Source organism: Saccharomyces eubayanus, chromosome XV (assembly GCF_001298625.1).
Source record: "Saccharomyces eubayanus strain FM1318 chromosome XV, whole genome shotgun sequence".
In the NCBI taxonomy this organism is placed as follows: domain Eukaryota; kingdom Fungi; phylum Ascomycota; class Saccharomycetes; order Saccharomycetales; family Saccharomycetaceae; genus Saccharomyces; species Saccharomyces eubayanus.
In genome coordinates, this window is record NC_030974.1 from 350,937 (window position 1) to 373,756 (window position 22,820).

Here is a 22,820-nt window from a genome sequence, read left to right on the forward strand (position 1 = left end):
GCCTTTTTCACCATATATTGCCCAAATAGTATTTCTGCACTGTTGAAACATCTCTATATAGAGTGAACATCAATAGATCACCGTTCTCCGATAATTGTTTGTTATTTTCATTCAGAGAGAAAGAGAATTGTATGCTGCCCTATTTTTTTTCTTTTACTAGCAAACTACGCTTATGTACTCCTGTTACGTAGCACAACTTTGACCTTTTAATCTTTTTTCTTAAAAACGCAATTCAATCACATCCGAATGTCGGATTTTTTTTTGAGTGTTACCTCTGAATAGCCGGAAATACCCAAGTTGGTGTCTTCTAGCCAATTCCTTCTGCGGCTTATTACTACATCTATTTGCATCAATCAAGTGTCTTTTTTCGACTTGTTTTGAGCCATTATCATCATAACTAAAATAGAGAGGTGACGTTCGTACGATGCTGCTTCTCCTCGGTCTATATTTGTTAAGTTTTCTATCCGAAAATATGTGTAATACTCCCAGAACTGCACGCATAAAATGGTCTTGGAAATTGGGCTCACACCACTCACCTACGTCTTCTTTCCCCCGAAATACAGCGCCATGGCGTGCGTATATTGACAAGATCCAGTACAAGCCGTGGCACTCACTATTGAATGCACCTCGCCAGACTGCTTACATTTCTCAGACACGTTATGGCCTTGTGCCAGCATTTGTCGCAGTATCAAGAATTGATTTTCTATTTTTGAGTATATCATGTGCCTTGCTTGTCCTCTTCTCGATTGACATTCATGATGTTCTCGCCAAGAAGAAAAAGATAAAAGTCGAATTAATAAGTCGGATGTATTGTTCGGATTCCCACGTACAGCAAAGGAAAACATATATTGGACCTAAGCAATGTATATAATGTATATAATGTTAGTAAAACTCGAGACTTAATTAACGTCTCCATGTAGCAGTATCAAGCAGAGCTCTTTCCTATACGGCGTTTGCAATACCATAGCCGCCCTGACCTTTTCCGCGCATAAATGTGTCAGTTTTTTCTTTTTTTTTCTCTTGAAAGGGAGGCACTTTTTTATGAGGAGCAGGGTAACTTAATTTTAGTGTTCTGTTACCCCCCTTGGGTTCATGTTTCTTCTTTCGAGATTTCTTCATTTAGCCTAAAAGGGTAATTACGTAAACATTAATTTCTTGGTCTGTTTGTTTAGAGCTGTTATTGTTTATGGTCAAGTTCTTCGCTCATTTTGGATACGTTCTAATACTAGTTTCTCAACATATATTCCGATACAGGGCGAGCTGTTTAATCATAGAAAGGTACAAAAAGAGAAAACTTAGAGGACTATAGCAATAATGACTGGCGGACAGTCTTGCGGTAGTAATATGATTGTCTGGATACCAGATGAGAAGGATGTTTTCATAAAAGGGGAGTTAACGAATACCGATATCACCAAAAATAAACTCACAGGGCAGGAAGAGCAGATAGGGATTGTTCATCCCTTGGATTCGGCAGAGGCCTCAAATCTTGTTCATGTGCGAATATCCCATGTATTCCCAGTTAATCCGTCAACGTTTGACAAGGTAGAGAACATGTCGGAGTTGACCCATTTGAACGAGCCCTCTGTGCTTTATAATTTAGAGAAAAGGTACCACTCTGATCTGATTTACACTTATTCCGGTTTATTTTTGGTCGCCATCAACCCTTATCGCAACTTAAATCTATATTCCGGGGACCTTATAAGCTTGTACCATAACAACCATAGGCAGCTATCTGAGGATGGCTTACAAAACGACACTTATGAAAAACTACCACCTCACATCTTTGCGATTGCTGAAGAAGCTTACGAGAACCTTTTATCTGAAGGTAAAAACCAATCCATTTTAGTAACGGGTGAATCTGGTGCAGGTAAGACGGAAAACACGAAGAAGATCCTGCAATATTTAGCGTCTATAACTTCCGTTTCCTCTTCATCAAATGCCACACCGGTCAATAACGGTTCTGTTGTAGAAAGTTTCGAAATGAAAATCTTACAAAGTAATCCTGTTTTAGAATCATTTGGTAATGCGCAAACTGTACGAAACAACAACTCTTCTAGATTTGGTAAATTCATAAAGATTGAATTTAATGAACACGGTATGATCAATGGTGCGCATATTGAATGGTACCTTTTAGAAAAATCAAGAATCGTACAACAAAACGCAAAGGAAAGAAACTACCACATCTTTTACCAGTTATTATCCGGATTAGATGATCATGAATTAAAAAAATTGTGTCTAAAATCTAGAAACATAAAGGATTACAAAATTTTATCAAACTCCAACCAAGACATTATACCAGGAATTAATGATGCTGAAAATTTCAAGGACCTGTTTTCGGCGTTAAGTATTATCGGATTCTCAAAAGATCAAATAAGAGGGATATTCCAAGTAGTGGCAATTATTTTGTTAATTGGTAACATCGAATTTGTCTCAGATAGAGCAGAACAAGCTTCTTTTAAAAATGACGTTGGCCCAATCTGTAATGTTTTGGGTGTGGACGAGAAAGATTTTCAAACTGCCATTTTAAGGCCTAGATCAAAAGCTGGCAAAGAGTGGGTTTCGCAATCCAAAAACTCTCAACAAGCCAAATTTATTTTAAATGCGCTGTCGAGAACTCTTTACGAACGACTTTTTGGATACATTGTCGATATGATCAATAAGAATTTGGATCATGGCAGCACGACTTTGAGTTATATCGGATTATTAGATATCGCAGGTTTTGAAATTTTTGAAAACAACTCCTTTGAACAACTGTGCATCAATTATACAAATGAAAAACTACAACAGTTTTTCAATAATCATATGTTTGTTTTGGAACAAAGCGAATATCTAAAGGAAAATATACAATGGAATTACATCGATTATGGTAAGGATTTGCAGTTGACGATCGAGTTAATTGAAAGCAAGGGTCCTCCAACTGGTGTGCTCCCGTTATTAGATGAAGAAGCTGTCCTGCCAAAGTCAACTGATGAGTCATTCTACTCTAAGCTGATTTCAACATGGGACCAAAACTCTCCTAAATTTAAACGTTCAAAATTGAGAAATGGGTTCATTTTGAAGCACTATGCTGGGGACGTAGAATATACTGTTGAGGGCTGGTTATCTAAGAACAAAGACCCACTAAACGACAATCTTTTATCCGTATTGTCTATCTCCCAAAATGATATCATTTCCAGACTATTCAACTCGGAGGGTGGAAAATCTTCTAGTCAAGAAAAGCAGACCTCTGATCAAGAGGTAAAAAAGTCAACTAGAACAAGTACTTTCAAGACCACGTCATCACGCCATAGAGAACAACAAATAACATTACTAAATCAGTTAGCTTCTACGCATCCACACTTTGTTCGTTGCATTATTCCAAACAACGTTAAAAAGGCAAACACGTTTGACAGGAAGTTAATCTTGGATCAACTGCGCTGTAACGGTGTCCTAGAGGGTATCAGACTTGCCAGAGAAGGTTACCCAAATAGAATAGCATTTCAAGAGTTTTTCCAGCGATATAAGATTTTGTATCCTGAAACTTCAAACTCTGTACCGTTTCATTCCAAATTAAGGACCGGCATCAAACAAAACTGCGAGTTTCTTCTATCTTCTTTACAATTGGATGCAAATGTTTATAAGATCGGTACTACAAAACTCTTTTTTAAAGCTGGAGTATTAGCTGATCTGGAAAAACAAAAAGATGCTAAATTGAACTCTATAATGATTAAAATCACAGCAAGCATACGTGGGTGCATTATAAGGAAGGAAATAACTTCTCATTTACAAAAATTGAAGAATGCGAGGGCAATTGGTGGTACTTTCAGACTATACAATCAATTAGTAAAAGAAGATCCCTGGTTCAACTTGTTCATTAGAATTAAACCTCTCTTAATATCGTCCAATGATATGTCACGAACCAAAAAATTTAATGAACAAATAAACAAACTAAAGGATAACCTACAGGAGATGGAATCTAAAAAAAAATTTTTGGAAGATAGAAATCAAAGTACCGTTAATGAATTGAAAGATACGCAAGAATTGCTAAAACTAGAAAAAGAAAATTTAAGAAAAAACGAAAGTTTATTAAAGAGAGTTAAAACCAATTCAGAAACGTTGCAAAGTCAATTTGACGATATTGTTACGGAAAAAAATGAAATTAATAAGCAAAAATTACAAATTATACAAAACCTTGAAAGAGCCGAGCAAACGATCCAAGAACTTCAAGGAGTTATTAATGAACGGGAAACTGCCTTAACAAAGTTAAGTTCAAAGAATGACCAATTAATGCGGCAAATTTCAGATTTGAACAACGATATTTCTAAGGAGCAAAACTCACAGTCCTTAATCAACGAATCTCGGTTGAAGTTGGAAGCTGAAATAAAAAAACTGAAAGAAGTCATAAGCTCGAAAGATAGCGAAATAAACTCTTTCAATGAGAAATTAAGCTCCTCAGAAGAAGATTTAGATATCAAATTAGTCACTTTAGAGAAAAACTGTAACATTGCAATGTCCAGACTTCAATCCTTGGTGGCAGAGAACTCAGATTTGCGTTCAAAGAATGAGAATCTCCAGAAAGAAAAAGCTGTATTGAGTAACCAATTAAAAAACAAGGAAAATGAACTACAGAAAATGAGAGAAAAGATAGATAACCATCAAAAAGAGCTAGCCATTTTTTCTAAGCAAAGAGATGATGCAGTCAATGAACACGGTAAAATTACTGTTGAATTGAAGGAAACCAGAAACCAGCTCACTGAATATAAATCGAACTGTCAAAAGATTGAAGACGAATATTCCAACTTTCAAAGACAAATGAAAGAAAAAGAACAAAAGAAAAGAACTGACTTAGCGGAATCTTTGAATGATAACAAGGTCAAGGAATTAGAAGCTCGCCTATCACAAGAGATATCATTGAATCAGTACTTGAATAAGAGGATATCTGGTCCATCTATACAATCCAATAGTTCGCCAACGGAACGTTCTGTATCACATGCCGATGACTCACTCAATAAAGAAGATGTAATGAAAAAGTACTATGACCTTCAACTAGCATTTACTGAAGTGACTAGAAATTTGGAGAACGAGATTGAGGAGAAGAAGAACTTGATTTCTAGATTAAGATTTACAGAAACAAGGCTAGCTTCTTCATCATTCGATGATCAGAAAGTTAGAGCTCAAATGAAAAAGTTAAAAAAACTAGTCCAAGATATGGATCCTAACATTCAGTTGGATAGTCTTTTGGAGGAGCCCCTAAACCGTTCTACCAGTGAATCAGATATCAATAAATTGATGTCAGAAGTCGAATATTTAAAGAGACAATTAGATATCGAAGCAAGAGCTCATTATGATGCAGAAAATGTCATAACTGCCTTACACGATAAATTCAGAAAAATTCAAGGGGAAGGCTCCCTATCATCCTCCGACATTTATAAACTGAAGTTTGAAGCCAGTGAAGAGAGGGTTAAGTCTTTGGAAGACAAGCTAAAAACTATGCCTTTACGTGATAGAACGAATTTGCCCGTTGGTGATATTATAAAGAACCGTGATAGTATATCGAAGTACGAAGAAGAAATCAGATACTATAAGCTTGAAAATTACAAACTTCAGGAAATACTGAATGAATCCAACGGAAAGTTGAGTAAATTGACCCATGAGCTGAGACAATCAAACTCAAAAGAGGCCTTACTTAGTGAACAACTAGCCAGATTACAAAAGGATCTTGAATCTACTGAACGCCAAAAAGAATTACTTTCATCCACTATGAAACAACAAAAACAACAATTTGAAGACTGTATGGACGATCTACAAGGGAACGAACTACAGCTAAGAGAGCATGTTCACGCACTCAAACAAGCTCAAGAGGATGTAAAGAGTATGGCGACTATCATTGAGAGACTAAAGACTCAAAACAAACAAAAGGAAAAGCTCATTTGGGAACGTGAAATGGAAAGAAATGATTCAGATATGCAGTTACAGGAAACGTTGTTGGAATTGAAGAGAGTTCAGGATGTGAAAAAAATTCTAAGTGATGATTTATCCCATTTAAAGGAGCGATTAGGAGCGGTGGAAGACAGATCTCAATACACAGATGAGATAAATAGATTAAAAGAGGAACTAAACCGGTCTTTGAAAACTGAAACCAACTTGAAAAAAGAATTTGCAACCCTTAAATATAGGTTGGAGACATCAAACAATGATTCTGAAGCAAAAATATCTGATTTATTAAAACAGCTTGATCATTATACAAAGGTAGTAGAAATGTTGAATAATGAAAGAGATGCCGTCTCTCTTTCAGAAAACGAGCTGTATCAAAAATTTGAAGCTCTTAATACCGAATGCCAGTCGCTTAGAAGTACAGTTGCATCTCTATCAAAGATTAAGGAGGAGTTGGAGTCTAATTTAAAACTAAAAACGGATGAGCTAGATGCATCAAGTACAGCCTTCACAAAGTCTGCTCAAGAGAATAAAGAGATAACTGAAAAAATCAAATACTTGGAAGAAACGCTGAAGCTTCAAATAGAGCAAAATGCAAGGAACGGGGAACTGGTTAGAAAACTGCAAGATAGCAGCAATGTATTCAGAGAAAAATTCGACAATGAGAAACAGAAGAACATTGATTTGTTCGAAGAAAATCAATCGTCGCAAAAGCTTATTACCGACTTACAGTCTCATTTAGAGAATTTACAGGACAGATTGTCTGACACTTCTGAAAAGAAAGCATGGCTAGCCAAGATACATGAGCTGGAGAATTTAGTAAGTCAAGAAACCAAGTTGAAGTACGAAGAAATGAAAAAAAATAAAAACATGGAGAGGATGGTCGAGGATTTACAAAATAAGAACTCTCAACAATCAGACGTCATTGAACTAGCGAACAGAAACAGAGCCGAATTTGAAGAAACCGCTTTGAAATATGAGGCACAAATTTCTGAGTTGGAAAAATATATTTCCCAGCAAGAACTTGACATAAAGAAATCTATCAGGGATAATTCTTCTTACCATGATAAAGTGCAAGAGATGGCGCAAGAAATCGAGTTTTGGAAAACCCGGTATGAATCTACCATGATAGGGTCAAAAAATATGGATAGCAATAACGCAGAAGGAGGAGTTTTTATTTAAAGACATTTTTTTTTCTATTTAGAAAGTAATGCTGGAAGGGTTTGTATATACAGAATGAGAATATGCAATATTGACAGAACAAGGCAATACAAGTATTATATAATTATTAATATCAACCTTATCTTTTGCCTTATCCCTTGGTCGAACTTATTTTCCTAGTGGTTTTTGCAAGTAATATTAAAATAGCCAAAATCAATAAATAAATACCAGAAATAGACATTTTTTTAGAATACTCCAAAAATCTAGAAATAGAGGCGAGGTTATGTTATTTACTCAAAACCAACCAGTTTTCTTGGAGCTATCGTTTTTGATGGAGGCATTTTTGCCTAGTCCATATGCACTCAATACATGCTCTACGTCACCAAAGGCACTTCTATCCCCTTGCATAACAACGGTAGGTTTACCTCTACCCTTACCAGTATTATTTACATTTCCGGTAAATATCATTTCAGCAACACGGGAAATATCGTCTGGTCTTAGATTTTCAATCTTATTTATCATTTCGTCAATAGGAACCTTACGACCATGCATTAGGACTTGTCTACCCATGTCCTCCAACTCCACTAGTTTTGACTCTAAATTCATTAGCAGTGAAGACTTCAATTGATTTTTGGCTCTAGAAACTTCGTCTTCAGTCAATTTCAGATCTTTGTTAGCAAATGTGTTATACATTTGTTGTGCAATCACCTCAACTGCCTGTGGGGCTGCCTGAGGTATGCAAGATAGTGAGATACCGAAAATGCCTGAGTCAGAATAAGAGTGGTTGAATGCGACGCAATTCTCAACAAAATAATATTGGTTTAGGACATGTGTATACAAACGGGAATACATCCCCTTTCCAGGACCACCCGCACTGAATGAACCGCCTCCCCCAAGCAAGGTTTGTAAAGTTGCCAGAGCGTAAATATCTGGATGATCTATAGGAAGGCCTTCAAATCCTACCTGAATGTGGAATAATTCTGGCAAGTTCCCAAAAACGGGTGCTGGTGGGATACAAGTTTCGCCACCGGTGTAATGGGAGGTCTTCTTGCTGATTGGGGGGTGAGTAGATTGCCAGTCACCCAAATACTTTTCTGCAAGCTCCAAGGCTTTATCGTGGGGAATTCCAACAAATGCCGCGACAGTATTTTCCGGAGTGTAAAATTTATTCCTGTAATCCATTAAGTAGTACTTGGAAATGGAAGAAATAAGTTCTCGGGGACAGATCAGGGGGGACCCCAATGTTTCTCCAGAGTATGCTGCCGTATGTAAAAGCTCAGGCAACACCAGCTCAGGTTTCATCCAAACTTCATCGATTTCGTACTCTGCTGACAATTTCTGTTCTTGTAGTTCCTGTTCAGTAATCTTAGGGAACCTCACTGTCTCGGACATCAATTGGAGCATCTTACCAACATCCTGATTAAATACCGAGGCCTGATACATCATATTTTCCCTAGACGATGTACACTGGTAGTTCCCACCCAATAACTCAAGCGTCTCAGCCATCGCCCTCCCCTCGATATGCTCGGTCGACCTGAACGCAAGTCTGTCCAGGATATGGGTACAACCTTTCAAATTTCTGCCTTCAAAACGAGACCCTGCATCGATATAGAGCCCTAAGGCACTGAAGTGTCCAGGAGAATTGGATGTGGCCACTCTCAACCCGTTCGAGAGTGACGAAAGTTTGAAATTGTCTGTTCTAGTGACATTGGAATACAATCTCTTAACGCTATTCCTTAGCATCGTTCTATTTGTTAACTGTACCTGAACTCTGTTCTATTTTGCCCACCGGCCCTTGACATATCTTTCTTGTAGCCCACCTGTGTGACCTTTTTCACCTCGATCCTTTCTCGATATTGTCTGGACGCCGGATGAAAAATTTATGAAAGAGTCACCTTCTCGAAAAGACAATGTGCTAAAACAACTACACTTCTGACATGCTGGACGGTCATAGCGCCAGTATACATTAGAAAGACGCAATACGAAAAATGGTTCGCACTTTCAAGATCAAAGTCCCAGCTTCTTCCGCCAATATCGGCCCCGGGTACGATGTTCTTGGTGTCGGTCTTTCTCTATTCTTGGAGTTAGAAGTCACCATCGACTCCAGCCTAGCTCACGAGACAAACGACGACCCCAACAACTGTAAGCTGTCCTACACCGAAGACAGTGAAGGCTACTCCTCCGTTCCATTGCGTTCAGATGCTAATTTGATCACCAGGACTGCACTATACGTTTTGCGTTGCAACAATATCAGAAACTTCCCATCCGGGACTAAAATCCACGTTTCTAACCCAATCCCACTGGGCCGTGGGTTAGGCTCCTCTGGTGCTGCTGTTGTAGCAGGTGTTATTTTGGGGAATGAAGTCGCCCAGTTGGGGTTCTCCAAGCAACGTATGTTGGACTACTGTTTGATGATTGAACGTCATCCAGACAACATTACTGCTGCCATGATGGGCGGGTTCTGTGGCTCATTTCTAAGAGACCTGACTCCACAAGAGGTGGAGAGACGTGAAATCCCATTGTCTGAGGTACTTCCAGAACCCTCTGGTGGTGAGGACACTGGACTAGTCCCTCCACTACCCCCCACCGACATCGGGAGACACGTCAAATACCAATGGAACCCAGCCATCAAGTGTATTGCTATCATCCCACAATTTGAGTTGTCTACCGCTGATTCCAGAGGCATTCTTCCAAAGGCCTACCCTACGCAAGATTTGGTCTTCAACTTGCAAAGACTGGCCGTATTGACCACTGCTTTGACCATGGACCCACCCAATGCCGACTTGATCTACCCTGCCATGCAAGACCGCGTCCACCAGCCTTATAGAAAGACATTGATCCCGGGACTCACAGAGATCCTATCCTGCGTGACCCCCTCCACCTACCCAGGTCTTTTGGGTATCTGCTTGTCAGGTGCAGGCCCAACCATCTTGGCCTTGGCTACTGAGAACTTCGAGGATATCTCGCAAGAAATTATCAACAGGTTCGTCAAGAACGGTGTCGAGTGTTCCTGGAAGCTACTGGAGCCCGCTTACGACGGTGCCAGTGTTGAGCAGCAATGAAAAGCTTTTTAGTATACTGCATTATATACTTTTGTAGACCCAATATATACTAAGTTGACCGTTAACGGTATTATCCTGAGTCATTCACGGTTACCCGTCCGCCCTATCTATTTCGAAAACAAAAAACAAGTGAAAAGACGAAATTTCACAACCATTAAGAAGATAGATACAGGAACGAATTTGTTTTCGCTCAATTCTAGAGAGTCCACGTAAAGCCAGTTGATTGATTTAGTCACTAGTATCATTCAACGTAGACTCCATAAGTGTTTTTTTCTCACCGGAAGGCGAATAAGATACAGGAACTAAAGCGCATAAGATAATGAGCAAGGAATCTAAGGATGATGACATGTCATTGGGGAAGTTTTCCTTCTCCCACTTCCTATACTACTTGGTGCTAATAATAGTAATAGTGTACGCTTTGTACAAGCTTTTCACTGGACACGGATCCGACATCAATTTCGGGAAGTTCTTATTGAGGACATCCCCTTATATGTGGGCTAATCTTGGTATTGCCCTTTGTGTAGGCCTAAGTGTCGTTGGTGCAGCATGGGGGATCTTCATCACTGGTTCCTCCATGATTGGGGCCGGTGTTCGTGCTCCAAGAATCACCACGAAGAATTTGATTTCCATTATTTTCTGTGAAGTGGTTGCAATTTATGGGCTGATTATTGCTATTGTCTTTTCTTCGAAATTGACCGTGGCTACCGCGGAAACCATGTACTCGAAATCGAACTTGTACACTGGTTACTCCCTTTTCTGGGCAGGTATCACTGTCGGTGCTTCTAATTTAATTTGTGGTATCGCTGTTGGTATCACTGGTGCCACTGCTGCCATTTCTGATGCTGCTGATTCTGCATTGTTTGTCAAGATCTTAGTCATTGAAATTTTCGGGTCCATTCTAGGTTTATTAGGTTTGATTGTTGGTTTATTGATGGCTGGTAAAGCTTCCGAATTTCATTAAGCACTCAATTGAGCTTTTCTTTTTCGTCTTCAAACGAGTCCTAGATAAGCACAACCACATTTACCAAGTAGATATAGTATGATTTTCAACAAGAAGCACGTCTATGTGTATGTGTGCATGCATATATATACATACACGTCTTCGTATACTATTGAAAAATCATATTATACTAGGTAAAAGAAGAAAAAATGTACAACTATATATATATACATATTTATATGTTAAAATGATTTTGTATTTTTTTTTTTTACTATTTTGGTTTGTGTTATCTCGTAGCTATTCCGGTTTACTCTTCTTCATGGTAATCAGGGTTCTTCTTTAGAATCACCACACCTTCAATATGACGAGTATAACTGATGTATTCATCAGTCTCTAGTTCTGCTCTTTCACCATGATTTAATAAGACAGGTGTAGATTGTGTAATCCAACCAGTGATCTTTTTTGGTCTACCTGCTTGTCCAACAGTCTCCACTGCTTGTCCGACACGTACGTTGACCTTTATTGGCTCTCCTTCATCATTTAATGCTAAAATGAATTTTGGCCTTATACCGGCATTCAACATGTAGAACAATTGATGGTGCTGCAACATGAAACTTGGCGATACTAACCCAACTGCAGTGGTTAAGATTGATGCTAATGTGACTTTATTCAAAACGTGAGCGTCATTAAACAAGTCCAATGTCATAGTACCTTTTCCTAAATGCAATAGCCCTTGTGCTAATCTTGTGATAAACAGAGCATCTTGTTCACGTGAGTAATAACTTGCTAACTGTCTCAAAAGTTGGGCTAATCTTGCGTTGTTAGTACCAGCACCACATAAACCCATGGCAAAAATAGAATTCATTGAAACATCTAAATCAGCATCATGCGAGAAACGTGTTAAAGTGTCGAAAACCTTCATCTGTGGATCAGATACAGAAACAAGACCCATTGCCAAAGGTACCATACGACGGATGTGTTCATTACCGTAATGCATTAAGTGACCAAAATGACGCAAAGACATTTCTTTACCAATATCTTCACCAAGGGCAATCAAAGCAATACCCAGAACAGCATACGCAAGCTCATCGACTACACCTGCTTCTTTTTCTTCTTCCTCGTCTTCAGTTTTTTCATCTGCAGCGGTATCTTTATCGGTAGACTTTCCCTTTTCTCCGTCTTCAACTTTTTTCTCTTCACTTCCCAAAGTTTCATCCGTTTTCTTTTCTGTGACTTCAGCCTTGATTTCGGTTTCCTCTCCTTCAGCATCAACATCCATTTCGTCGACTTCACTCTCAACTTCTTCATTCTTGGCAGTTTCTGGTAATTGCTCACCCAAGAAATCGCTTATACTGTTAGTTTGGCCTTCAGCATCTTCTTCATCATCATCAGCATCTTCTTCGCCCTTTACGTTCTTGGGGGTTAAACGATGCAACAAGTCTTGAATCAATAAAACATCACCTGTGCCGGTATAAGCGCATRAACCAACCAAAACTTCAATAGCTGAAGTCATTGGATGTTCGATAGCACTGATAGTTTCTAGAACATCGTCTACTTGTTCACCTTGTCCCATGTAAAGGATACCCAACGCAAGCGCCAGGAATCTGACCCAGTCAGTCTTCAGTTCGATAGGTGTACGCTCTAAAAAGTTGTCCATGATAGAAGTTGTGATATCGCCATTACAAGTACCAACAAAAACATGAGATAGAGCTAATGAAGCCATGGCTGCAGTTTCGATAGGTGACTCAGTGGATGCAGCGATCGGTAACAATAATCCCAACACTTCATCATTCTTACTACCGGCGAAAGCAATTCCTAGACCAAGAATAGCCGCGGAACTGATTTTAACATCTGGATTAGTAACATAATCTTGCAAAAGCAGCAAAGCTGGTTCGACTTCACCGTCATGCACACCTGAAGCGGAAATACCAATACCTAACAACGCACCCGCTTTAACTTCTGGTTCGTCAACGTACAAGTATTTATCTAGTTGTTGTAAACCATCCAAGTTCCACTGGTATATAGATCCAATACTGGCCACTGCAGAAGTCATACCATCACCTTTAGTTTTATAAACCCAGTTGTCATTATCCACAATCAGCTTATCGTTGCAGTAACCTAAGTTTAGAAACCCGTTGACGAATGACGAAGCCAAGTTTTGTTGGGCGGAATCTAGGCCAGCGCTCGAGAATACGGATTTTGAGTTATCCAAATGACTTTTATAGATGTCTTCTGGAACCTTTGGAACAGTTAAATTCAATTCTTTAGCGAGATATAAAAAGTGTTCTGACAACTTACCATTACCAATTATATCCTGAACGCCCTCGTATTCAAAGGATGTCTTTTGTGCGGCTAAAATGTATGCTAACTGTTTATGCATTACTGGATCGCTAGTAGCATCAAAAACGGATCTGATCATTTCTTCTTCTCCTAATCTAACTGCCAAGGCAACTGCATCCGTTAGTTCATTTTGAGACAGATAAATGGAATATGCGGTTTTCAAAAATGCAACGTCTTCAGGAGGGGGCAAAAGTGGAACACATGCGACCATGTATTGACAAACTCTTTGGAAAGTGTTTTCATCTACAAATTGGGGTAGTTTATCAATAGATTCAATTTCTAAGAGCAAGTCTACAGCATCTTCTTCACCGTTGTGTTTCAAAAAATACGGAACGATATCTAAACACAGACGTAAGATATCTTCCTTGGAGAAATCGAATCCAGCTTTAGTCAAAGATTCCTCGCTTTTAGATTCCTCGGAGGATGTCTCATCTTCAGCATCCTTTTCCACTTGATCGTTGTATACTTCACCAATCTCTAAGGCCAAATGACGGATATATTCATGACCCCAGCTTTCGAAATCAGAGACGTTAGAAAGCAATCTATATCTCAAAGAATCATCCTTACCATCTTCAGAGTATGTCATAGCTAGGATTGACAACACATCTGCTAAAGAGGACTTCAAATTCGAATCCGTCCATTTATCATATATAGCACATAAGTCTGGGTATGCGGGACGAAGAAATTTTAAAGGTTTGGGGACCGCGGTCATAGAACTTGTGGAGTTTTTAATGGATTCCTTCAAAGCATTCAAGGATGCATCATACAAAGATGCGTCGTCCTCTTTCAGTCTCTCGACAAGTAGCTCTAAGTCCGCTTTAAGCTTTGCATCTTCTTCAGATAGCTGCTCCTCTTCCTCCTTCTTTTTATCCTTCTTGCTTGAAGTTTGCTTTTCGGCATTTATCTGGGGTTGCTCATCAATAGTCTGTTGTTTCTTATCGCTTTCGTCCACCATTTCTTTGGAATTGTTTTTCTATCTTTTACCGATCTCACAATGGTATCAATGGTCGTTTATATATGACGGAGGATTGCAGATCCAACCAAAATGCTTAATTGCTTATACCCTTCTTTACCAAATTTCGCATTCGCCTTTTGCCACCGTGGGACATATCGCGTTATACGGAGTAAGTACTAGCGGACTAGATTTGAAGTATAAAAATATGTAGATATAATTATGTTTATAAATGTCTCCTTAAGATCAGCAGCGAATGGTTCATTTACTTGGTAAACTCCCCATTAAATGCATGCTTTGCCCAAGCAAGCAGCTTGTCGAAAACAATCACATTCGCGTTGTGATATCTTATACTGTGGTCAGAATCAGGGAATACATGAACATCGTAATTTTCGACATTGTTCAAGTTCAAAAGGTCTAGAAATTTCAGAGAATTTTGGAAGTGAACATTGTCATCCCCTGTACCATGCATTAGTAGGAACCTGTTTACTTGGGCCAACGCTGTGACATTGTGGACACTTGATTCCACGTACCCGTCAAAGTTTTCTTGAGGAGTGTGCATGTATCTTTCGGTATAGACAGAGTCGTAGAATCTCCAGTCGGTTACCGGAGCAACAGACATCCCGTACTTAAAGTGTTCTCCTGCGTCCTTTTCCAAGGTCTTCAGAGTCAAATATCCCCCATACGACCAACCAAATAAGGAAATCTTTTGCGAGTCAACGAAACTCAGGGAACCATAAAGGGAAGCCGCAGATATTTGGTCACGGGCCTCGTAATCGCCAAGCTTATCACGGACAAGTGATCTGAATCTTTGGCCTTTGAAACCAGTACCACGACCATCGACGACAACTACAATTGCATTTAATTGTGAAGCTACGACCTCATTGAAACCTACAGAAAATGTCTTGATGACTTGCTGAGAATTTGGTCCACCATATGCAAAGAAAAAAACTGGATAATAATCGATTAACGTTGCATCAAAATCGTTTGGGAGGATCTCGTACGAATTCACCAATATGTCCGCTCCCGATTCATCCTTACCCAAATTTAACTCCTGGAATATTTTTTTGGGAATCGAATAATTTTCTAAATTTTTGCTGATTTCTTCGTTCTTCTCCAAATAGTATAATGTTTCGCCTAATATGTTCCCTTCTATATATGTGTCTGTTTTGTGTGAATGAAAATCAACGATTTTTTGGTATGRAACGTCGGGTCCTTTATAGGTGAGTAAACCGAACCTCCTACCTGAAGAAAAGGATATATCGAATACACCCTCTTTGAAAATATCAGTAACTTGATGCATCTTGGGTTGTGACTGGAAATCTATATAGTGAAGGTGGCGCTCGGTTGAGTGCTTTTGTGTAGAAATATAATAAAGACGATCCATTTTTGAATCAAAGGCAAGTGGCCCATTAACTACCTCCCAATCCCCAGTTGTCAGTACTTTGTAGTGTGTGTTATTACTATTCTCAAAGTAGGCTAAGTGATTATAACCATTTATTGGTAGAATATCGACATAACCATTATGAGGTCTACCAAGCGTTTCATTTGCTGGAATAAAGAGAGTATTATGGGTAATCTCCCACCATCCCCCATGGGCACTTTCATTTCTCACAGCGTATGAAGATTTTGCATTCGTGTCCACTAAAAATACCGTTAGCATATCTGAGGAACGATCAGTAGTCTTAACTAAAACGTCTTCATCTCCGACCCATGTAAGTTCAGTAATCAATATACTTGAACCCTTTCCGTCTCCATTTACTCTAGGGTGGTACGATGATTCGTCTTTCATACAGTAGACCCACAACTCGGCATGGGGATTCGGTGTACCACTCTTTGGGTACTTAATGCTACGCATTTCTGGATATACATCTTTATCATTTTGGACATAATAGGGAATAATGAACTCACCAACTTCTGATTCATCGATCTTTAAAAACGCCAGATAATCACCAGTTGGTGACCACCATAACGCCTTGTCGTCCTCAAAGACTTCTTCCTCGTAAACCCAATCTGGCTTACCGTTGAAGAGGAAGGGATTTCCGTCATCAGTTACAGCCCGTGTAGTTTTCCTCGATTCTGTAGAATAGACGTATATATTGTTATCTTGCACATATGCAATATCGTTAGAATTAGGGGACCATATGGCCAAAGCTACGTCGTTTCCAATCAAGTCAAATGATGAACTTTCTTTATTGTAGACAAAATAAGAACCAAAGGTGGAGTGCCTCCAATTTTGGACACTGTTTGTCCTGATCAACAGTTGTTTGAGGTCCGGAGACGCTGTCATTGACTGCACTGTGAGGTTTTGACCATTATGGATAAAGGTTTTCCCCTTCAAAAGAACGTCATGATATGAATCTTCGTAAACAGATTTGATCACATAACTATCGTTCATAAACGTAACATAGAGGCCCAAGTCACTCTCTTCCGTTCCAATGGCATTAATCCACTGCAGGTCATGGTATTTGGGCAAAAACGTATTGTTTCTAACGTTAGCAAAGGATACTTTTAATTTTCCATCCTTTGTGTAGTCAGGGTTGGGTTCGTGATAATCTGGTATTTTCGAATGGTATGGTATGCTTTTCAGCACTAAAACGGTACCCCATACCAGGAACACGAGAATTATTCCGACTCTTATGAGTCTATCTAACAATTGCTTCTTTTTTGACGTGAACAACTCATCGGGAATGCGCTCTACTTCTTCTCCACCGTCCTCCATTAGTGATTAACCTTAATTTTATACTGTAGAAATTCGAATTGTATAAAGCACTAATTTCACCACTGATGGTTCATTTTTGTATAATAATACCGTTTACTGATGAGAGAAGGGATAATAGTAACCCCTGTCTGTTCCAGCATTGCGCCCTCGGCATCGTTGTAGAAAAAGAAAAAAAAATCCAGAGATTAATACATCACAAAGAATATTATATAACATTTTCAAAAGAGTTATGTACCTAACACCTTAAAGTGTAATTTTGCCATTGACAACAGTTATCGCATGGCCCGCTACATGGTATGAAGTGCTACCATCCGTCTCTTTTATAATGCTAGCTACAATATGGCCATCCCTTCCCAATCTTCCACCTTGAGAAATGGTAATCTTCGTGGTTTCTTCGAACTTGTAAAGTTCTTGTAAATATCTCGCAAGTGCCACAGAACCGCTTCCGCAAACAGGATCTTCATCGACCTTGTCCAACGGAGAAAATGCCCTCATTTCATATGAGTTTTTAATTGATGCATTCTTCTTGACACCTGCCAAAATAACTCCACAATGTTTATTCTGTTTTGTTTGCTCTGTGAGCATAGTGAAGTTCGGATTGGCGTTGAAACAAGTTTCTGCGTCTTCTACTAAAGCAACAACCCAGTTTGGTCCAGTGCGCAACAGTGCTGGAGCCGCAATGAATTTTAAGCCAAGTGATTGTTCGTAACCAGTAATGACTTCATCAGATATACCTTCGAAGTCAAATAACGCAGCTTTGAAGCTGATCAGTCCCTCGTTGACTGTTAATGGGATAGCTCCCGCTCTGCATTCTTGAACGAGCGAAGTTGCAGTGGTATTCTGGGTAAACTCAAGGAAAGCCTTACAAGAACCAATAGTTGGATGACCAGCAAATGGTAATTCAGATAGTGAGGTAAAGATTCTTAGTTTGTAGTCGTACTTTTCATCAGATGGTTTAAATAGAAAAGATGTTTCTGACAGGTTTGTCCAAATGGCAATTGCTTGTAATTGCTCTTGGGTAACTTCACTTTCGTCAATATCTAAGAAGTTTATCACCGCAATTGGGTTTCCTTTAAACGGAACTTCGGTGAATACGTCAACTTGCTTAAAAGGCACTGTTAAACCCATGTTTTAGGCTTGTTGTTATCCCTTTCTCATATTTAACATCTGAAGGCATAACATAAAGTTCTCTTAAGACATTTTATAATAAATTCAATTTACGCATGACTAATCATGAAACGACGAAGATAAAAAAAAATACGATAGATATTAAAATTTCGGGGAATATGTAGGATACGTGGGTGGTTGAAATGACTCTTTCGCAGATGAGCTACAATTACAAGAGCCTGTACATATATATGTATACATTTATACACGCGTATGTGCGTATATACGTCTATTATTTCATCTACGTAGTCATTCCATAGCTTTATTTATTTATTTTTTTGTTTCCTTCGCATTTTAGAAATACTTTCTATCTAAACCAAATTCCAGTTCTCTTTCAAGATCTAAAAATGTGTCATTATCATCTTGAGACGGGATTCCAGGGGTGGGCCCAGGGGCAGACCTCATCTCCATCATATTTTCATGAGGTCGGGGAGGGAAATCTGTATCGTGCCCTGGCAAATTTTGGGAGTGGATACCAAATGACTCTTGTTGTGGTGGAACAGAGTTTGAGGGTACAGCCATTTGTTTTGAGTATCCTTCTTCTGCCATTTCCATATTTCCGTTATTTGTTTCTGGGATTTGCTGCTGTTGCTGTTGCTGTTGTTGTTGCTGTTGCTGTTGCTGCTTTTGCTCTTCTAGTAATGGTTGTCTTACAAACTGTCTGAAATCTTGCACTTCTTGTATAACCATTTGTTTTAAGTCCTCCATGTCGTTGACGGATTCAAAACTAAACTCAAATTTTTCACTACAAACAGGTTCGTCTGCTGGATCATGCCATATAGACAAGTAAGGGTGTTCTAGCGCCTCATCAACGGTCATTCTCTTTTGAGGATCAAACGCGAGCATTTTCTCCAACAAATCCAAGGCTTGTGCATTGGCGTTTGGGTATAAATTAACAAAAGGTACTTTTGGAATAAATCCTAATTGGTGAATGTAATCTTGAACATTTTTAGAACCAATTCTCTTCAAGGTCTCATCAGGAGGCGTTCCCAAAACTTGTAATATTTGGTTCAATTGGTTAACGTAATCTTTACCCTTAAAAACTGGCTTTCCACCAAGGAACTCTGCTAAAATACAACCTGCCGACCATACGTCAATTGCCTTAGTGTAACCTTGATAACTCAACATGATTTCCGGAGCTCTATACCATCTGGTGGCCACGTACTCCGTCAAAAATTGACTGTTCTCTACCGGGTTTTCAGAGTACCCTCTTGCTAATCCAAAATCACAGATTTTCAACTGACAATCGGCATTGACAAGTAAGTTACCGGGCTTCAAATCACGGTGCAGGACATCTGCGGAATGAATATATTTCAAACCACATAATATTTGGTATGTGAAACTTTGGTAGTGGGCATCCGTCAAAGGTTGGCCTGATTTAATGATTTGGTGCATGTCACACTCCATAAGTTCTTCATAAAGGTAAAGGCCATTGATAGAGCCATCTGAGTAAAAAACAATATCCATGTCGTAAAGACATGTTATGTTCTTATGGCCTCTAAAATGCCTTAATAGTTTTAGTTCACGTAATGATCTCTTGCACAGTAAAGTTTTTGAAAAAACATTCGTTACTTTCTTTATGGCCACCGTGGTATCTTCAGCAGCTTCTGCAAACCGCGCTGAACACACTATACCGTAAGCCCCATGCCCTATTTCTTTAATGAGCTGAAACCTCTTATCAACACTAAAGTCCTGGTTGAAGACTTTGAAAGTATGTCTCTCTATCTTGTCACTCATCTCCCAAAATTGTTATATGCGCCCTTTAACTTTTCTTTATGGTTTTCGACAACCTTAACAAGAAAATATCGGGAGTGCTTAGAATTGGAACTGAACACACAATTTCTTTAATAAATATATATATTCACACCGGGTCTTCGATCAAACCTAATTGCTTGTGTCGAATCTCACTTTCTTTACTTTATATTTGGCTTTTTCCTGGCTGGATCTCCTTTTCCAATTTCTATTTTTAACATTGAGAGTTTCCATCATCCAGTTTAGCCTACATTTCCTAACTTGAAAAAAAAATAAAAAAGGCAAAAATCGCCGCATACGTAGGCTTAGTTAAGAGATGTCTCACTGAATGGATGTTTCATGAATCCACTGGCTTATACAGCCAGACGTACCTTTCCGAAGTTATGTAGAAGATAAAACAAAAATAAAAAAATGAATTACATATGGGTTATGCATCTGCAATTGGCTCTCGCAGATCACTTCAAAGTTTCCAGATGCTTGTAAAAATCTTTCACTTTTCCATTAGTACGAATCTTACTTGGGTCAAAGTTCAGTACTTGTAAGTTATCCATGGTGACTGCTCTCGACAACGCAACGTAAACTTGACCGGCTTCAAAGATCCTTCTCAAGTCGACCTTCAATCTTCGAATGGTTTGACCTTGCGCCTTGTGAATGGATAATGCCCAGCACAGCATTAGGGGAATCTGAGTTCTTTCTAGCCCGACATTTTCTCTTGGTATATCAATGGGGAAACGCTCTGGGACCATAAGCTCATGGATATACCTGTTTTTGCCTATTGTCCAGCGAACATAAGGAAATTTTTCTTTATGAGGGGAAATCTTGACTGCATGATTTATCAGAATTTTCAAACGTTCCAATCTGGCTAACGGCCTGGCGTTGATATCTTGACGAAATTCTTTTGATTCTTTCAAAATAGGATTGCCGACGACCCGGCTCACAAGTCGCATATCACTGACAACATCATCATCTACAATTTTATAGATTTCTTTCATTTTGACCACCAATGATTCTGTAACGAAAAACAAGACTTTCCCCAAAGACCCATTGACTAAATCCACATCAGGCCGGTTTTTCAACATCATAACTTGAGCGTCTTCCTTCAATACAACAACTTTATCCACCATCAGGGAGGAGTCCAATAGTGTTTGGTATCTTTCTGGTGCGTTATCTACAGCTTTGAATTCGTACAAGTCACCGGGCAAAGATTGTAATTTCCTCACGTTAGAAGATTCCACTTCTCTCCTCGTAGCATATAACTCCGTGGGGGCAATACCGTCGGGATAATCTATATCCCTATTTAGGTTTCTTATTGTCCTCGTCATGTTGACGTTCAGTTCTCCGAATCTTATGGCATTCAAAATATCAATCAATTCGTTATCTTGTTGTCTGAAAACTTTGGTTAGCAAGATGGTCTTTTGAATACATCGTTTCCACATATCGCTTTCAAAACAAAATTTAACGATTTTATTTTCATCCTTCTTTGCCACGGGTGGTAATTGAAAGAAATCTCCTGTTAAGACCAATTGGATGCCACCAAAAGGGTCGTCATTTTTACGGATTCTCCTGGCAATTTGCTCTAGTTTATCTAGTAGATTACCATCGATCATGGAGATTTCGTCAATGATCAAAACTTTTGTGTACCTCCATGCAGCCAACAAGTCTTTCTGTGATTGTATTCTTTTCACCAACTGATCTATGGTCTTGTTGCCAATGCCTATACCAGACCATTTATGCAGTGTGGAGCCCCCAATGGTCACGGCGGCCAGCCCGGTCGAGGCGGTTATCGCAATGGATTCTTTGCCGTACAGAGAACTTAACTGTCTTATAATGGTTTGCAGGATGACGGACTTACCTGTACCAGCACTACCTGTATAAAAGACGTTTGTCCTTTTTTTGATGATCAGACTCACAACCATTTCTTGCTCCTTCGTCAGTACAACGGGGGACGAAAGTGCATTTCTGTGGTTCATCGATTCCAAGCTTGATGCTGACTTCCTTAAGAGCGGCTTTATTTTCTTTGGTGCTGTGAGTCTTAAGCCTTGAAACTCCAGGGAAGGCTTCGATCTCTTAGCAGGCCTTTCCAGATCAGCAGGAACCCCTGCACTGGAATCGTCAATGTTGATCGTACTGGTGAAGGATAGTTGTCTAGAACCGGACTTCACACTGGTAACCTCTCGCAAGGTTTCATCTTCATCGTACTGGTACGTTCTATATTTAGTGGACGCGGAGGCAGTCTTGTGCAGAGAGCTGGTCATCGACGACGATCTGCTAGGCTTCTTATAGCTATTAAGTCTGGGCACATTGACCAGTTTTTTGAATTCTGCTTCAGGATCGTCATCTCCAAACGCATCCTGAGACTGGGAAAATAAAGAGGACGAGTTATTCCGTACCAGTCTCGGCCTAGGCAACGCGACTTTAGTTTGGTTGCCTTCACCACCACTTTCCAAGTCAATCACCGTTGTTGTTGTACTTGTTGTTGTTGTGGAGTTTTTCGAAACACCGGGTGTCTTTTTGTTGGAACTCGTGAAGAAGGAAGACAGTGTTTGCTGCCTATAGGCATGAGGGCCCGGTGCAGAATCGGCAGATGCACTGCCGTTTGAAGTTCTCTTAGACCATTGCTTCTTACTCCCCGAGGCATGCGACCTGAACATCGGTAAGCTCTTCAACGACGGATTCAGACAGTCTTGACTTCTCGTCCTTTGCGTGTTTGCTCGAGATGGTGTTTATTTACATATTTTTTTGACATATTATTATTGGAAAATGCATATGCATTCGGGTGAGCCCTGTTGCCGGAAAAATACGAAAAAAAAA

General features: G+C 39.4%; 9 protein-coding genes across 9 annotated transcripts; 3 read left to right on the plus strand and 6 right to left on the minus strand.

The window, feature by feature from the left end:
- Positions 1–1,314: 1,314 nt before the first annotated feature.
- On the plus strand, positions 1,315–7,095 carry MYO1 (myosin 1; the record flags this gene model as incomplete). The annotated part of the gene is made up of 1 exon (XM_018365552.1): positions 1,315–7,095. The coding sequence occupies one exon, from the start codon at positions 1,315–1,317 to the stop codon at positions 7,093–7,095; it is 5,781 nt and encodes a 1,926-aa protein (XP_018221807.1).
- A 273-nt stretch (positions 7,096–7,368) lies between these two features.
- Positions 7,369–8,817, minus strand: MAS2 (mitochondrial-processing protease subunit alpha; the record flags this gene model as incomplete). Its single annotated transcript, XM_018365553.1, has 1 exon — positions 7,369–8,817. The coding sequence occupies one exon, from the start codon at positions 8,815–8,817 to the stop codon at positions 7,369–7,371; it is 1,449 nt and encodes a 482-aa protein (XP_018221808.1).
- A 245-nt stretch (positions 8,818–9,062) lies between these two features.
- Positions 9,063–10,136, plus strand: THR1 (homoserine kinase; the record flags this gene model as incomplete). Its single annotated transcript, XM_018365554.1, has 1 exon — positions 9,063–10,136. The coding sequence occupies one exon, from the start codon at positions 9,063–9,065 to the stop codon at positions 10,134–10,136; it is 1,074 nt and encodes a 357-aa protein (XP_018221809.1).
- A 319-nt stretch (positions 10,137–10,455) lies between these two features.
- On the plus strand, positions 10,456–11,097 carry VMA16 (H(+)-transporting V0 sector ATPase subunit c''; the record flags this gene model as incomplete). The annotated part of the gene is made up of 1 exon (XM_018365555.1): positions 10,456–11,097. The coding sequence occupies one exon, from the start codon at positions 10,456–10,458 to the stop codon at positions 11,095–11,097; it is 642 nt and encodes a 213-aa protein (XP_018221810.1).
- A 286-nt stretch (positions 11,098–11,383) lies between these two features.
- Positions 11,384–14,371, minus strand: RPN1 (proteasome regulatory particle base subunit RPN1; the record flags this gene model as incomplete). The annotated part of the gene is made up of 1 exon (XM_018365556.1): positions 11,384–14,371. The coding sequence occupies one exon, from the start codon at positions 14,369–14,371 to the stop codon at positions 11,384–11,386; it is 2,988 nt and encodes a 995-aa protein (XP_018221811.1).
- A 262-nt stretch (positions 14,372–14,633) lies between these two features.
- On the minus strand, positions 14,634–17,090 carry DAP2 (dipeptidyl aminopeptidase; the record flags this gene model as incomplete). The annotated part of the gene is made up of 1 exon (XM_018365557.1): positions 14,634–17,090. One exon carries the CDS (start codon positions 17,088–17,090, stop codon positions 14,634–14,636), a length of 2,457 nt encoding a protein of 818 aa, XP_018221812.1.
- A 243-nt stretch (positions 17,091–17,333) lies between these two features.
- YHI9 (Yhi9p) lies at positions 17,334–18,218 on the minus strand (the record flags this gene model as incomplete). Its single annotated transcript, XM_018365558.1, has 1 exon — positions 17,334–18,218. The coding sequence occupies one exon, from the start codon at positions 18,216–18,218 to the stop codon at positions 17,334–17,336; it is 885 nt and encodes a 294-aa protein (XP_018221813.1).
- A 333-nt stretch (positions 18,219–18,551) lies between these two features.
- On the minus strand, positions 18,552–19,994 carry SLT2 (mitogen-activated serine/threonine-protein kinase SLT2; the record flags this gene model as incomplete). The annotated part of the gene is made up of 1 exon (XM_018365559.1): positions 18,552–19,994. One exon carries the CDS (start codon positions 19,992–19,994, stop codon positions 18,552–18,554), a length of 1,443 nt encoding a protein of 480 aa, XP_018221814.1.
- A 470-nt stretch (positions 19,995–20,464) lies between these two features.
- Positions 20,465–22,660, minus strand: RRM3 (DNA helicase; the record flags this gene model as incomplete). The annotated part of the gene is made up of 1 exon (XM_018365560.1): positions 20,465–22,660. One exon carries the CDS (start codon positions 22,658–22,660, stop codon positions 20,465–20,467), a length of 2,196 nt encoding a protein of 731 aa, XP_018221815.1.
- Between the last annotated feature and the right edge of the window lie 160 nt (positions 22,661–22,820).